The following is a 16,822-nucleotide window of genomic DNA, read 5'->3' as shown; positions in this document are numbered from 1 at the left end:
GCCAAGAGGGTTTCAGAGAATCCCAGACAGACGTCTACAGGCTGGAAGACAGAAGACGTCCTGAGCAGCTTGAATAGCATGAGTGGAAAGTAGAAAGACGACAGGATGAGGCAAAGAGCTTTCCAAACAATTTGACTGTGTCACTTCTGCTTGGAAATGGGAACATGCCCTATTGCCTATGGGCTCATACATTTGTAGATGGGCCTTCAGACTCTGCCCAACCTTCTCCAGCATTATGTATCACTGCTTCCAGTAGAAACATCCAGTCGCCATTTTACTTAAATGCGTGTTATTTTCCTTTCGTCAGATACCTTATGATGTTACTCAATTCACCAATACTACCGTTCCACCAATTCCACTGCTCATTTTTCAAGAGCCATCTCTTTCCCCTGTGATCTGAGCTAAAAGTGGCCTCCTTATGCTTGGCAAATTCCATACACCTGATGTCTGCACCGTTCACCCGGGATTCATGGCTTTCTTCGTCACGTCTATAAATGTCTTTCCTACACCTTAGCTCTCAGAACACAAACACAGCACCTTATACCTTTTCTTTCCACAGTATTTACCAAAACCTCTTTTATTTCAGGGCAGTTAACTGGTCTGTAATGAATTTGTTTGTTCTTTCTTCTATCTTTTGTTTTTTACATTTATTTATTTTTGAGAGCTAGAGTGAGAGGGACAGAAAGAGAAGACGTAGAATCTGAAGCAGGCCCCAGGCTCTGAGCAAGTGTTCAGCACAGACCCGACACAGGGCTCGAACCCACAAACTGTGAGATCATGACACTTAACAGACTGAGCCACCTAGGTGCCCCTCTTCTATCTTTTTTACTTACTGCAAACCAACTTCTTAGTGCCCTGTGGCCTCGGATATAGGGGGAAAAATCTGAATTCCAGTTCTTGGAAGATTACTTCGGTATTTGTGAGGTAAATATTTCACCTCTGGTGAAATCTCCAACCAACTCTCATTTCATTTTGCTTCAACAACCCTGGGGCAATTCCTTTCCTTGAATGATTTGTTCTACCAGGTGATGATTATTCTAACCTTGTTATGATGAAGGGGGCCCCTCTGCCTCCTCAGTGTGTTTCTGTCCCCAGTTCTGTCACACTGTGGGACTGTCCCACAAAACAGCAAACTCTAATGTGGTTAAGCAAGACACACAGAGATATACAGAGCCATCAAGACCAAGAACGAAAGTAGAACACTGGAACACAAGGAAACAACAGGCAAGTGGCTTGACTCATTAGAGATTCAGATAAAGGACATTCAGTTCTTTGCAATTCTTGGCCTAAACCGCAAAGTAAATTTCCTCTGCAACGGATTAATTGTCCATTTTGGTCTATTTGCAAATAACAGGCCAGGTCTTGTTAGAACAGAAATTCAGGTGAGCAAGCCTTAATCCCAATTTCCCTTTTCAAATGGACTGCTAAAAACCTCAGAGCCAAATGTGTGGTTCATTTCAATGGCCATTTCTGCCTCACTAACTCTGCTTTGTCCTTTCTTGGTCTTCTTTCTTCTTTGCCCCTGGCTTTCACTTATGATAAACTGCCAGACACTGTGTATATCTGTAAACCTCCTTACTTCTTTCTCTCACAAACAAGATATGAACAAATGCTTGATTCAGTCTCTCCAATCTTTTTCTTCTCCATTTTATTTTACTGAGATGAGGTGTTCACAAAAGCATATATCATTTCTAAATTAAGAACGCATTCAGATTTGATAAATAGAATTAGGAAAGAATTTTGCAAGCCTCAGGACCTCCATATCAGTGAGCACATTTTCATTTTTTCTTAGAACCACCAACTTTCTGAATAATTCAAGCATTACAAATATGCATTTTTGTACATGTGAAACAGTTAACAAAAAGCCAAGCCATGTGAACTTGTCATACAACAGACTGCAAATTCTGAAAGTGGTTAAAGAAGAAGAAACTATGAAATTCATGTTAGTTAAACCCCTCTGGGTGTCAACAAGGAAGTGGTGTTGAAAGGGGTTACAACAGACCCAGTGAGCATGAACTTTAAAGTTGGAAGATTAGAGGCAAAAAATATGTATATATATATATACACCACTGGGGTGTTTCTTTTACCCTGGCCACATGGTTATACATGCTCGTGATATAACTCAATTTCTAGCCACAATTCAGTTTAACAAAACCTGACCAAGAACTCACTGAACGGAGGATACAGTAAACCAAAAGCAAAGGCAAAGTTGCTGGCATTAGGAAATGTATAGTCTGGTCCAGAAATAAGACATGTAGACAAGTATTTCTAAAATGAGGAAGACTCTAAGGATACAACTGTGAAAAAGAAGGCATTTGGGGAAGAGAGAGATCACTTGGAGAAGGCAAGAGAAAAGAGAGCTTGTTTGCAGAAGTAGTGTCATTAGAGTTCGGGCTTAGATAAGATTTTTTAAGAAAGAAACTTGGAGAAGGACACGTTTGGGAGAAGAGACAGCAAAAGCAGTAAGTAGAAGTCTCTGACATCACGGTTACATCTTAGGATGGACAGTGAGAAAGAGTGGAAACTGAGTCACCTTGCTTACCTTCTAAAAAAGAATGGATATGAAATGGGGGCAACATGAAGGCTTGTGAGCAGCAAGCCAGGGAGGTTCTTTTAGCAGAGCAGAGAGAGACAAAGAGCAAGAGCGACTGCTGACACAGCTGGATGGGGAGGAAGGGGCTCCTGGGGGCCACGGCATGAAATAACTGAGAAGAAGGACTGATAGGTGAAAAGGTATTTTACAACCATGTTTACTCCAAATCAAGGATCAGCCAACTATCTTTTGAACTGGAATCTAATGTCCCAAGTCGCTTAAAAGACATCTGGGTGGGGAGAGGCATATATCCTGAAGATGTAGTGTTTGGGTTCAGACCTGTATTCCAGCCACCAGCTGGTTGTACCATCTTGAGAAAGCCACTTAATTCCCTGTGCTTCAGTTTCCTATTCTGTGAAAGCAGAAGTCGTGGTTACTAAACAGGGGGATGCAAATAAAGCACCAGACACATAGTAAACATCCCCTAACTAGGATCTATACTATTTGGCCTTTATACGCCATCAAAGGATTAGAAAGTCATCCTTGACTATAAATAAGTAGATAAAAATGTCATAGTTCTCTGTTAGTTCGATGGATGTAACAAAATCCATCAGGATTCCTACCACACAAGAGTTCTTAAACAAATTTACTTAGACTAGTATAACATAGGAGACTTCGGGGCCAGGTCACTGAGATTCAAGAAGCATCCCTACCATTGACAGTGCTAACTAAATATCTGCCATTATCATTATTATCAGCATTGTGTGCTGTTCTCCAAATCTTCACAGATGGCCTCTAATGTCATGAGTCTCCAAAGTCTTAACAGAAGTAAAACCAAAAAGAAAAGTTTAGAGATAAATTCAAGCAGAGGTACCACTCTTTCTTCATCTAATAAAAACATAAAAAAGCTGGGGCACCTGGGTGGCTCAGTCAGTTAACCGTCCAACTTTAGTTTAGGTCATGATTTCGCGGTTTGTGGGTTCAAGTCCCATGTCGGGCTCTGTGCTGACAGCTCAGAGCCTGGAGCCTGCTTCGGATTCTGTGTCTCCCTCTCTCTCTGCTCCTCCCCCACTCATGCTCTGTCTCTCTCCCTCTCAAAAATAAATAAACATTTAAAAAATTATAAAAGCTCACAGAAAAATAGCCAAATTCACTCTTTTCCCCTCTTTTTGGTGAGATACAATTTGCAGCAAACATCAAGAGTGGTACTATAAGAACTGGGCAACATGAGGTGGGCTAGGGGGGAGAAGAAAGGAAATTCAGTAACCTGTGTTTGGGAAAACATCAAATTCCCCCAAATCCAAAGAATCAAATGGTAGGCATTCAATAGAACAGTGTGCTGTTTCTAAACTGAAGAGCTTTGGTAATTAGGACACATGGCAATAAACAGAAAATAAAGCAGGTCCTAGGCATGAGAGAAGAATGAAAAGGCTGTGGATGCTGAACTCTGGCAGGACTGAACCAGAGAGGAGAGAAACAGCCAGATGAAGAAAAACAAAACATATAAAAGAACAAAGAAAAATAGGTACAATTGTTCATAAAAATGTGAAATCAATCCCTTTGGAAACATGTGAGTTTTCCTTTATCAAGGCATGCACATCCTTTGAACATACTACCTGTTGTTTGCTTGATTGAACGTTCAAAAGGCAACGAAGTCTTTTAAGATCTGAATAGTCCCTAGGAGAAAAAGTAACACAATGTCAACCAACCAAAGATTTCAGGTGAACTAGTCCCACCCACTGATGGTATGGCCCCTCGGAGGCCTGCCTGTATAGACTGAAATGTATCCATTTCCCTTTAGATCCTAAGAAATGGTTACACCTTTCAGTAACCACCATAACCCAGAGTAGCTGTTGTCAAATGTCTCCTCTATTTCCCATTAAAGAGGCATTAAATTTGGCTGCTGGCACTGTCTGAGTTAATAATTAGCAAAGACTCAGTAAGGGTTACCTGATGGTGACTCCTTGTTGCTTTTTATCAGTTGATTTTTCCGTGGTCTTCACCTTTTTGTCTTGATCAGGCATTGTAAAACATCAATGCCCCAGAATCAACATGGCATTCCTTTCAAAATAAACCAGAAAGGGAATACTTTAGTTGGGGTGTGTGCTCCAAAATATTCTCAGGCAAAATTCACTTTATAATACTTATTTAAATAGGTCAACACTAACATTTATTTCTAATACAACAATAAAAATGTTAATATGAATAGCATTCTTTATTTATCTTTCAAAGGTCTTCAGATACTTTTAGGGCATAGTTTATAGGTATCGTAGCCCATGAGCCCTTGTTTTCTGAGTCATTCTTGTTTTCAAATATTCTGACCCATTGTCCCAACACATACACATTTCTGCTTGTCAGGAAAAATGCCCCCATTAGGAGTTTCCAAAATATATATCTATAAGCAAATACCTGAAGCCCAACTAATGCTTTTATGCCATCTTACTTGTCTTTCTCGACAAGTATCCTTAAAAGTATGCTGCATATTCAAGGGGCTCCTCTACATCATGAGTGATCCTCCGAAGAGCCCCAAGAAAGCTCCAGCCATTTGCAAATAAATATTACAGTGTCAAAGGTAAGACACAAAATTTCACTGGATTTCCAGAATTCCTAAAGCTTTCAAACTGCCACCTAAGTCCCCAGGTGAGTCAAGTGCAGTCACGAGAATTCAGTGAGAATGGGGTCAGTCTTGCACAGCCTCTGCACTCACTCAAACATCCTGTCAAAAGCAAGCCAACAGGCCCAAAATGGAGTCACTTATGTGAAGCCCCAGATCACCAAACTTAATTACATTTTCAGCACTCCTAGATATGAAAACTTAAACTAGCCAATCAGGATCAGCGTTAATTAAATAATCTGCCTGATAAACCCATGCTATCCCTTTAAAGAAAAGTAACTTGCAACACCCAATCTACTTTTTGACTAGTGTAACTTCCTCGTTCTTTCTCCCTTCTGCCTATAAAGCTCCTCAGAGCTCCTTTCTATCTGCAAGAATAGATGTTATCCAATCCATGAATCGCTGAATAAAGTTAATAAGATCTTTTTTTCCAGCTGAGAGATGCATTTATTTGTTTGTTCGTTCATTTTTTGTTTGTTTCAGGAGTAGAATTTAGTGACTCATCACTTGCATATAATACCCAGTGCTCATCCCAACAAATGCCCTCCCAATGCCCATCACCCATTTAGCCCGTCCCTCCTGCTACCTCCCCTCTGGCAACTTTCAGTTTGTTCTCTGTCTTTAAGATTTACTCGTTTGAAGTTTGTTTTTAAACATTCCGGACGGTGAGACTGGCCAGCCTGGGAATACAACCCACTAGGCATTTCAATCTTCTGGAGAAGTTTGGTTGTCATCATGTTCACTCTTCCGAGGATAAATTTTAATACTGTTTCCCACTTCCTCTCAAAAGATAAGTAAGAGATAAGGCAGATTATTTAACCAATGAACAGAAGACAACTTATTTGTTTGCCCTTTTTCCTTAACCAATTTCTGATTCAATTGTTTTAATTTCCAGAATAGAAACAAAAAGTTGAAGATACCTGTACTTTCAATTACATAGCGAATACAAAAGTAAATATACTATCTGTTTAATTTGATTAGATGTAAAATTTTCCAACTGTGCTTTAACACCACAACTTGACTTCAGTGGTATTTTCAGGCATGAAAAAGCATGTGTTATTATAATTGCATGCCTCCGTGTATTGTGAAATGGATGGTCAAAATCCAAGTGTTTCAGAGATATTTAAAGGCTAAGTGGGATGTGCCAATGGGTGTTTCACTGCAGCAGAATGAAGCAAAATGTACAAAGACAGTTTGTCTAAGGATTTAAAAATTATTTTTCCAGTATAGTTGTACTATTTATGACAAAGTCAAGCGGGAATTAAGAGCTGGGGACCAAGGCTCTCTTCACAGATGCACACCAACAAAAGCACAATAATAATATTTTAGGATTGTGCTTAGGACATAATACCATGGACTTATACAATCAAGAAATATTTACTGAGGAAACTAATTTGACAATAAACTATTTGTAAAAAAAAAAAAAAAAAGAAATATTTACTGAACATTTTCTATGTCCAATCTCAGACTGAAAACTGCTAAAAGATAAAACAGGTTACCACAGACATACGATTCTACCCTAAGCAAATAAAAACCCACTTAATGACTTCACAATATGTTTTGTGATGTATTCAGATAGAGATCTGACTTCATGTTTCTCTAAATAAAAAGAAAGAAGGAAGGGAAGGAGAGAGGGAGGAGGAGAGACTGGAAGAAAGGAAGAATGGATGACAGATAATCTATAAATAATCTTTAAAAGCCCGAGGTCCAACTGCTTTTTATATAGAGATATTAAAATGCTCCCAACTGTGCTAAAATAAATGGAAATCCAGTCAAAATGAATAGAATCTGATTTTACTTTTCCCTCAAGGACACAGGGCTTGTCCCTGTCCACACTGAGCTGCTGGTTTCCAGTTCCTGTGCAAAACATAGCTATGGGCTATGTTAGAAGCAGGAAATGAAAGCCGCAAAGATTGGCACATGAAAACATGTGGGAAGGCTCTCTGGCTGCTTCTGCCAGAAAGAGAGTGTATCTACCCAGATCATACCCACTAAACACACTGTCGTATTCCCTTGCTTAATCTCCATAATTTGACCCGGTGTGTGAACAGGAAATAATCATCTAATAGCTTTATCAATTGAAGATTAAGGTCTAGTCTGTGAGCTGGAAGAGTGAGAATAGATAAATCTCTGGAAATGTTTCACTTAATTAAACAGTAAACAAATCCACTGGAATCCGTACAAACAGACAATTGCCTTAGGATAAAAAAAAAACCACAAAATCCTTTCCACTTGATGGCTGTTGAAATGGAAACTATTCTGAAGAAAACTTTGAGAAGTTGAGAGTGCTCTGAAATATTTAACCTAATCCCAGTTTAAATGAAGAAAAATGATCATGTTATATCAGTGGTTACAATGCAAATCTGGGGATGGCGGAAGGGCAGCTTAAATCAAGTCACGACAACTTATTGAGGAAGAATCCTCCAGAAGGACCAAACAAGGGTGCTACCCACAGCCAGAGCGCTCCAGGGGGCAGCCCAGTGTCAGTCCCAGGGGGCTCAGGACTAGAGCTCGTAGCTCAGAACTGTCTAAGCCTGAGGGAAGGGAGCAGGCTTTCATGTCCCCGGAGCCTTCCCTCATTAGTTAAGGGACCCTGAAGAAGGTCTTAACTGCCGCCCAGGAAAAGAGACTCCAGGAGCTTGGGGGGCATCCTCCAAAACAGAGAACTGGCTGGAAGAAGCAAAGGAATATTGAAGGCAACACCCAGACACACCAACAGTCTGAAGGGACGTGAGAGGCTCTGGGTGGGAAACTCACATCGTCCCTACGTTCCCACAAGGGAAGAGCTGTGGGTGATGACGGAACAAGAATCTTGCTGTAGATACATACTGAGCACAGCCTCCAATTTCCCTCCTTTGCTTGACTTCTCCATGACTTCCACTCCTCTGAGCCTTCCACCCTCTGCCTCTCATGGCATTTCAGCCCCCGAGTCTTCTCCCTGGCTTGTGAAGGTGGCAACCTCACTCCTGCCTGAAAGCCTTGGCACTTGCCACTTGCTGTTCCTCTCTCATTCTCTGGCTGGCTTCTTTGTGTCATTCGGGTCCCTGCTCAGACATCGCCTCCTTGGTGCGGGCTCCTGTACCACATATTCACCCCCACAGATGCATCCTTACTGCATCACCCTGTTTCATCTGCTTCTGCAGCTCATCAATGTTGGAAATCTTCTTGTCCATTTCCTGGCTTCCTTGCACTAGATTGTAAGCCCCATGCGAGCAGAGATTGTATCTGTCTTATCCACAAGTACATCCCACACACACCAAATAGAAAACGGCGTGATACAAGCACAATACTAAAGCTCAAAAAATTGTGTCACAATCTGCAAGGAGTGGCTAAGGAATCTTTACCAAAGTTCATGAATTATTTGCTTTTTAACAATCATTTTAGGATCTTTGGATTAGAACCTCCTTTAACCCCCCACGCCTGGTGCTCCTCCTCAGTGTCCTAGGGCAGCTTGGACTCCCCACATCACAAATCTGTGCACAAAATACTGCAGTTGCCTGGTTACCCCATAAAACAGGAATTGGATCTCCTTTTTTTTTTTTTTTTTTTACAAATAGTTTATTGTCAAATTAGTTTCCACATAACACCCAGTGCTCATCCCCACAAGTGCCCTCCTCCATGCCCATCCCTCCTCCCCCCCTGGATCTCCCTTTTTAAAAAAAATTTTCTAATGTTTATTCATTTTTGAGAGACAGAGACAGAGCACAAGCCGGGGTGGGGCAGAGAGAGAGAGAGGGAGACACAGAATTTGAAGCAGGTGCCAGGCTCCGAGCTGTCAGCACAGAGCCTGACACAAGGCTCGAACCCATGAACTGTGAGATCATGACCTGAGCAGAAGTGGAACACTTAACTGACTGAGCCACCCAGGCGTCCCTGGACCTCTCTTATTCATGACACACAAGGAAGGCAAACAACAAATATTTACTGTATAAAAAAATTAATGGGTCAATGGAAAATAAAACTATTTAAAAAACAAACCTGTGTCATTATCCTTTAATTCAAAAATCTTTCATCAAGCTTCCTCATAACTCAAATCAACTTAATGCTATATAAATCTTGAACACCCTGAGGAATGATCTCAATTATTCAGTCTTCAGCAGGGAAATTAGGGTTCTATAGAAGATAATATTCATGCTTTTCAAACAACCCATGAAGTGTTTTCAAAGTTATAATCTATCGTGGACCAATACTTTTGGTTCATATGCTGTTCCACAAGATAAGTCCACTGATCGATCATGTGCTTAGATATCTGAGCGATGTTGAATTGCTGCAAATATTTTTTTTTTAATTTTATGTTTTTTATTTATTTCTGAGAGAGAGAGAAAGAGAGACAGCGTGAGCAGGGGAGGGTCGGAGAGAGAGGGAGACACAGAATCTGAAACAGCCTCCAGGCTCTGAGCTAGCTGTCAGCACAGAGCCCAACGCGGGGCTTGAACCCACGAACCGTGAGATCATGACCTGAGCTGAAGGCGGACACTTAACCGACTGAGCCACCCAGGTGCCCCTGCACCTCCCAATTTCTAAACCCTCCCAATTTCATACGTGTCTCCCCATGGACCAGGAACACATCAGCCTGAAGAGCACCCGAACAGCCTAGAAAACGGAAGTCTCCTTTCACAGCAATCCTAGCTGATTGACTGAGAACCACACTGCCTCAAGGGCAGAGGGCCTGAGGGGGCTGAGTAGTTGTGGGTTCCAGAAGGGCCAGGAGAGGGCGAGAGTGAGCCTGGGGTGGGGTGGGGGGGGTGGGGCGCAGGGAAGGAGAAGCAAGGCCAAGAAGTTGCCAAGACCAAGAAGACTGAACATGGGCTCTCCACTTAAACTGGAGCAGTCCCCATCTCTGGGGCTCTCTTGTACAGTTTCATTTAAGAAAAGGGTTCCAACCCCCTCTACCCACCCCCCCAAAAAAAGAAATAAAAAGAAAAAAGAAAGCCACGCATTTTCTAGCATTTATTTTACAGATGAGATGAGGCCAAAGAGATGATAATACTTGCTACATAAACACTTGTGTTCAGGAGGATTTTCCTTTGATTCTCAGTGCGAAAGCTGAAATTTAGTATTTTTTTCTTAAAAAAAAAAAAGGGGGGGAGGCGGCACAGAAGTGAAAGGTTATCTATAAAATCCTAGTGCAGATTACTTTCAGGACAGAAACTTCCAGCGTCTTTCCTTTTGCACATTTCAGTCATGGGGCCCAAATACTATCTCAGAGGGAGGAAAAAAGAACTTTCCATGCCTCCCAGGACGGCCAGATGAGGTTGATGTTTACAGCCCTGGTCAAGTACAGACATAATCACAGTCCTGACTCACTGCTGAATTTTTTAATCCATTTTAAAGAGACTTTCAAAAGTAATTCCTATCTTCTATTGTCGTTTAAAATGTGGGTTAATGCTCAAAGGAGTCCCCAGAGACACACACCTCATTTGCTCGTGATCTCTTGGTAATTGTAGGGTAAACACATGTAACAGAGAATGAAATCCGTGCTAGGGTAAAATTACCCAACTGACTGTAATTAGTCTACACTGTACAGTATAAACCCACTAACTAAATAACATGGTATTTGTAATGTGGTTTTCAGATCCTCTACCCAGAAATTCTTTTTTATTTCACAGTTGCCTTAGCTGTTCGGAAGATCCTTAAATAGCCTCATCTTTACTAAAGATAAAACAGAAGGTCAATTGATTCATTATGGAAAATAGCTCCAAATCTCACTGATACTTTTTTTCTTAGGCTGCTAATCTTTTTAAATACACTTTACTTACTACATTTACTAACGATTAAAATAAAAGCAGCACAGAAAGTAGTAACAGTAAGAGAGTTTAACATGACTTCAATAATTACCACTTTGGCTACATCAGGTTTATAATTTTGAAAAAGCACTAAAATAAGCTGTTATAGTGCTTACCACAAAAGGAACTTACAACTTCCTTGTACCAACACAAGGGAGTCCTTATTTCCTTTGATGAATGACAGTTAACCTCCAGATCAGATTTCAAGTGACGGTTCTGTCTGTGCTCAAGTAGACATTAAAGAAACTAAGAGAACTTTCGGCCCCATAACTAGCCGGCAGTGCAAACGAAACATCATTTCTCTAAGTCTTTTACTGTAGTATTTTTTCCCTCAAGTTCCTTTAACAGTGGCTCTTTGGAAACAAAGTGGTTAAAATAAGATACAATTTATATAAAGACGTATAACCAGAAATAATAAAACTGTGTTAAAATGCATTAGTTAGGTGTTAATTTCTTAATCTTGATCATCAGGCTATGGGGAAACAAGATGCTGACACCAAGGGAAGGGTGTATGGGAACTCTACAAAAAAAAAAAAAAACTAGCTGCACTAGTTTTGCAGCTTTTATGTAAATCTAAAATTATTTCAAAATAAGCAGAATGCATTGGCCACTTGAGCAGTTTATTGAATTAAAGTGCCATGAGAATAGAGAAAGTGTTTTCCTTTTACAAAGAATAATTGCCCTTCATCTCACAGATATATAGTGCTTGGTCTTTTCAAACTGGTTATGTTTTTAAAAAAAAAAAACTATCCTTCACAGAAAGCATCAAGTTAAATTGGTCAAATGTCTGGAAAATAACACACACACACACACACACACACACACACACATACACACACACACACATCCGTTGAAAGTAAAGTGATCCAAAAGTCAAGGAACTCCTACCAGAAAGAAACCTGACTTGCTTATACCTGTTACACTCCCAAGAAAGAGAATCTGCTTCTCTAAACTGTAGGCTCGATTTTATCCCATATATTACGTTGTTATTGTTCTTCAATGGGAAATATGTGTAGAGTTAGCAGAACAGAAACAGTTATGGAAAAACCTTAAAGAACATCTAGTGTGAGGGTTCCTCACACCTTCCAGGCCCCGGAACAGAATGTAAGTGAATGACAGGTATGGAGGGGAATCACAGGGCTTCAGTCAAACCTGAGAAAGCACACACACACACACACACACACACACACACACACACACACACAAAGGAATTCAAACTCACATTAAAAGTGAAGCAAAACAACACTCCTGCACAGCACAAATAAAACAGACAGGTCATTGGCTGCAGATCATGATTCAGCGCACTTCATTTAACACATGAGGAAATTGAGGCCCAGAAAGGAAAAAGGTCTCCAAGGCCACAGAGCACCTTTAAAAGTGGGCGAACAGAGCCCGATTCACCTTCAGGGTCTAACTGCTCATGGCAAGCTCTCGGTAGATGGGAAAGGGAGGACTTGTTGACTTTGGCCCTGAGACGAGGGCAAGGGGTGATCTAATAACAATTGATGTTTGCATAACTTCACCTCCTGGACCCCGCAGTGCTTGCAAACCTCCACTCGTTCCTCCTTGCTCACGCATGTGAAATAGGTAGGCAGTGTATTTTAATATCATCATACGGAGGAAAACAAGGACGCAGTTGCTTCAGGACATCCGTTGGCAGGAGGACGTCGCCAGCTAAGGGCAGGTGCTATTATGGCCTTGCTCCTGAGTCAGCAGACTTGACAGCTTCCTTGTGCACACAGTTTATACTTGAAACAACTTTCTGTTTTGTATTTAAACAAGCACTTGGAGGTACAAAGAATAAGAAAATCCCAGTTGGATTCTAGTCATCTCCCACTCATTCCCACAAATATTTATAGATCATGTGCTATAAGTTAGACCCTTTATGAAGCCTCTGCCTTCATTTTCCTCTGGCCAATAGTGACCTAAGTTGGACTGTGGGTGATGTGCCCAAACCAACTAGAATCTGTGGCTACAGATACTGTTATCATTTTCTTTTTCCAAGTTTTAGTCCCATCCAAACTCACACCTGTCTTCATAAAGGGAAATACCCGCAGATAGCAATATCGCTTCTCTGGGCCCCCCTCCACTGCCACTGCCAGATGTCACCTGTGATGTGTCTGCTCACCCTTGTGTGGCTGTTCACCCAAACCCACTCCACACACAGCTTATCGTGGACCTGAGGCCCATAGGTTAAGTGGGTATATTGAAAAGGCAAAAAAGGTCCAGATGATATGAAGGGAACATTTTTATTAAACAGTCAGTGAAAGTAACTAAAGTAGCACACCAAATTTCTCTTTTCTCACAGATCCCAAACACAGCAAGAGTGCATTCTGTTCTCTGGTTTTGTGTGAGAGGGAAGGGGGACAATGATATTCATTCATTTCTTCAAAGAGTGATTATTGATCCCCTCATCTCTGCCAAGCCCCGAGGACACTGCACTAAATAGGGCATGGTCAAAAACGTCTCACCCCATAAGTCAACCATCACAGTAACAAGTCATGATAATAAATGAGCCAAGGGAGTACTAAGTAAATAGGGATTCAGCCCAACCCCCGAGGACTTGGAGGGGTGAAGAGAACACTGAGTGAACACATCCATGCCCCTAACACCTGACAGCACTGCAAAAAACTGTAAGTATTTTTAAGCCATGAAGTAAAATTACATTTCATCTAGTAACGCTCTATATTTAGTGCATTTTATTATGTATTATGTCTGACTGTGCCTATGACACTACTGGGCACTGCAAAAACAATCTCTCCACATCTACGTGTGTGTGTTGTGTGTGTGTGTGTGTGTGTGTGAAATCATAAATGTGTAGGTTAAGCAATACAAAACTATTGATTTTGTAAAAACAAAACAAAACAAAAAAAAAACATGGTAGTTCTTATGCTACAGGCTAATACAATGGATCAAAGAAGAACACAGGAAATGTCAAAAGCAGAAGAAATTAACTTCCAAAGGCAATTATAAATGGAATGAATTCAGGGGAAAGAATTATGGAAAGGCTCAGGAAGTGGGGACTTGAAGCAGGTCCAGGAAAATGGGTAGGGCTTGTGAAGAACTTTCCAGGAGAGTGAATGAGTAAAGGGACAGAGGCGCAATCCTGGGAGTGGTCTGGGGAGTTGGTGCGCAGAAGTTGAAGGGAAACTGAGGCCTGTGGACTGAGGTGATTGATGGTATGTTGGATGAGTGGGGCCTCTAAGTCTAGAGCCAACTTACAGAACAGAATAGTCACAAAAAAGTCTCCACGCACAAAAATGTCTCAGAAAAATGGCACTCTCCTCGTCCTCACTCCCTCAGTCATTTGGCCACTACATCCTGACTAGTTTTCTGCTATGTCTAATGTGGTCCCGAACTATTCATTTCTTTCCACCCTCAGAGCCAACACCCTCATCTACCTCATCACTCGCCTGAACTACAGCAATCCATTCCTCGATGGTCCCTCCATTTCCATCTACTCTCTCTACCCGACAATACAGAACCTGTTCTCCACACAGCAACCTTCTCCACACTCCACCCTTCACATGCTGCAGCCCTGACCAGTTAAGCCTTTGTGGGCTTCCTGTCTCTCTTGAGGTAACAGCAACAACTAACAAGGTCGGTGAGCTGTTCCAAGAGTTGAGGCCTCTGCCCCCTCGCCGGCTCCACTCATACCTGACCCCTCAATCCCTGCCCCAGACCTAATTCTCCTGGACACCCCAGGGTCCCTACTCCAGGACTCCGGTAACAGATTAGTATGAGAAGACCTGGAAGCCATATCTGTCATGCCTCAAGTCACGTGTCCATTCTATACGGAACATTTCTTTGACCTCCTCGATGGGGCCACGGCCTCACCAGGCACTGCCTTGCAGTTCATAATGAAGGGGTAATCATTTGATAAATACACACATCTGTCTCCTTTAGTCACACTAAACTAGCCAGGGACCGGAATGCGGGTTTGCTCACCCCCAGCATCCAGCACAGTGCTGCTGGCATGTAACAAAAGTACTCAACTGATGGACTGCTGAAGGAATGAATGAAAGAGTGGATGAATAAATGAAAAAGTCCCAAACGAAACATGATTGCGAAGCTCCAAGTATAACTGGACTATGGTTGTTTAAACATAGAGAATAAACATAGAGAATGGGGAAAAAACTATCACCAAATGACAAACTATCACCCCAGCTGACCAGATCCAGTTGTTACAGTGTGGGTTTGACAAGAACCTCATCATAAACACAAGAGAGCCACCAAGTAAATAAGATATTCGTGTTAAATGCGGGGTACCTCAGGTATTCATGAACGGGACAATAAAATCTCCTAAAGAAGAGTATTTACGTTCTTGTCAAGTGTAGCACACACAGGCATATTGTATGAATGTGTGCTCTCCACTGAGGAGGCTTCGCAGGTTTGAGAGTATGAATTCCTCTGCTTACACCACTGAGACGGAGTCAAAGGAGTAGTGGCGCGGACGAGACGCCGTTTCCATGCACCTGCGGCGTGGTCCCGGCAAGTCCCTGGGCCTCTCTCATAGTACGTTTCCTCATTTACCACGAAACAGAAATAACAATATCCCCATTTTAAAGTGGGAGTTGGAACAAAGTAAAATAAAGCAAAACCCTTTAACACTGTCGATAGCTAGAGAAGTAATTGTTATTGTGATAGCCGTTTGTAAATATTATCGTGGGTATATATTACTATTACTTTAATTTGAAGAGCCTGTTATACTGATTTTAAATCATTTGTCTATATTCACTGATTTTGATTCACTGATGACAAATAGTAGAAACAAAATGAGAAAAAAAGGGCTTTATTTTCAAAGTCACAAGTAGCCTTGATTTTAATTTTTTAAACCTAATATTATTCAAGGTTTACTATCATAATAAGTACTTTGATGTACTCAATTCATTTAATCTTCAAAAACATCCTAGGGGCACCTGGGTGGCTCAGTCAGTCAAGCGTCCACCATTGGCTCAGGTCATGATCTCGAGATTCATGAATTTGAATCCCACATCCGGCTCTGCACTGACCATATGGAGCCTGGAGCCTGCTTCGGATTGTGTGTGTGTGTGTGTGTGTGTGTGTGTGTGTGTGTGTGTGTCTCAAAAATAAATAAACATTTAAAAATATACATAATTTAAAAAATGATCCTATGTGGTAGGTAGTATTGAATCTCCAACTTACAGATGGAGAAACTGAGGCACTGAGAAGTGACTTGGCCAAGACCTCATATCCAGTAATTAAACAACAATAAGAACAAATGTTTACATGGTGCCTAGCCCGTGCCGGTGCTATCCTAGGTGCCTTTCATAATGTTAACTAATACAAGTCTCCCGACAAACCTGGAGGGCAGCCACCATTATCGTCCCCTTTCACGGATGAGGGAACTGTGGCCCACAGAGGTTAAGCAACGTGTTCAGGGCACACAGCTGGTAAGTGGCAGAATAGGAATATATAGCCAGGGAGAGCCTTCCGTGTTAATCTAATGCTGTACTAATCTCATTTCTTGGTGGCATTTATCCAGCTTTCTATTTGCCCGAGTGAATTTTCTAGATAAATGTTTACCATTGTAATAATAAAATATGACTTCGTACCCACATTCCTGAAATTAACAATTCTTTGTCTTTCATGAAAAATACACTGAACACTGTGTAACTTTTTCCTGGTAGCCCAGGGTCAATATTATGGCTGCTGTGCTTTATCCACTCTTCCTCTAGTTGTTTTCTTAATTTTCATAGAAGGTTTTTTTTAAATTCTCTTCTATGAGCCAGTAATTGCCATTCTGTCACTTTGACTTTGCTGAGGGCTGTGAAGCTAGAACCCAGGTCAGTTATAATTATCCCCGAAGTAAGATTTAGTAGTTGGGGCGCCTGGGTGGCTCAGTCGGTTGAGCATCCAACTTCGACT

General features: G+C 41.4%; 1 protein-coding gene across 1 annotated transcript in view; it reads right to left on the bottom strand.

Annotated features, from left to right (window-relative positions):
• Window positions 1–4,557, bottom strand: part of NEK10 (NIMA related kinase 10) — a 209,022-nt gene extending 204,465 nt beyond the window's left edge. Inside the window, exons 1-2 of the mRNA XM_039242719.1 lie at window positions 4,484–4,557; window positions 4,150–4,210 (exon numbers count right to left, since the gene is read on the bottom strand). Coding sequence (XP_039098650.1) covers window positions 4,150–4,210; window positions 4,484–4,557 — 135 coding nt within the window. The remainder of the gene's footprint in view (window positions 1–4,149; window positions 4,211–4,483) is intronic.
• Window positions 4,558–16,822: the final 12,265 nt, after the last annotated feature.

Source organism: Hyaena hyaena, unplaced genomic scaffold, assembly GCF_003009895.1.
Source record: "Hyaena hyaena isolate Hyena2069 unplaced genomic scaffold, ASM300989v1 scaffold_216, whole genome shotgun sequence".
NCBI lineage: Eukaryota > Metazoa > Chordata > Mammalia > Carnivora > Hyaenidae > Hyaena > Hyaena hyaena.
The sequence above is the reverse complement of the archived record's forward strand: the minus strand, read 5'-3'. Positions and strand labels throughout refer to the sequence as shown.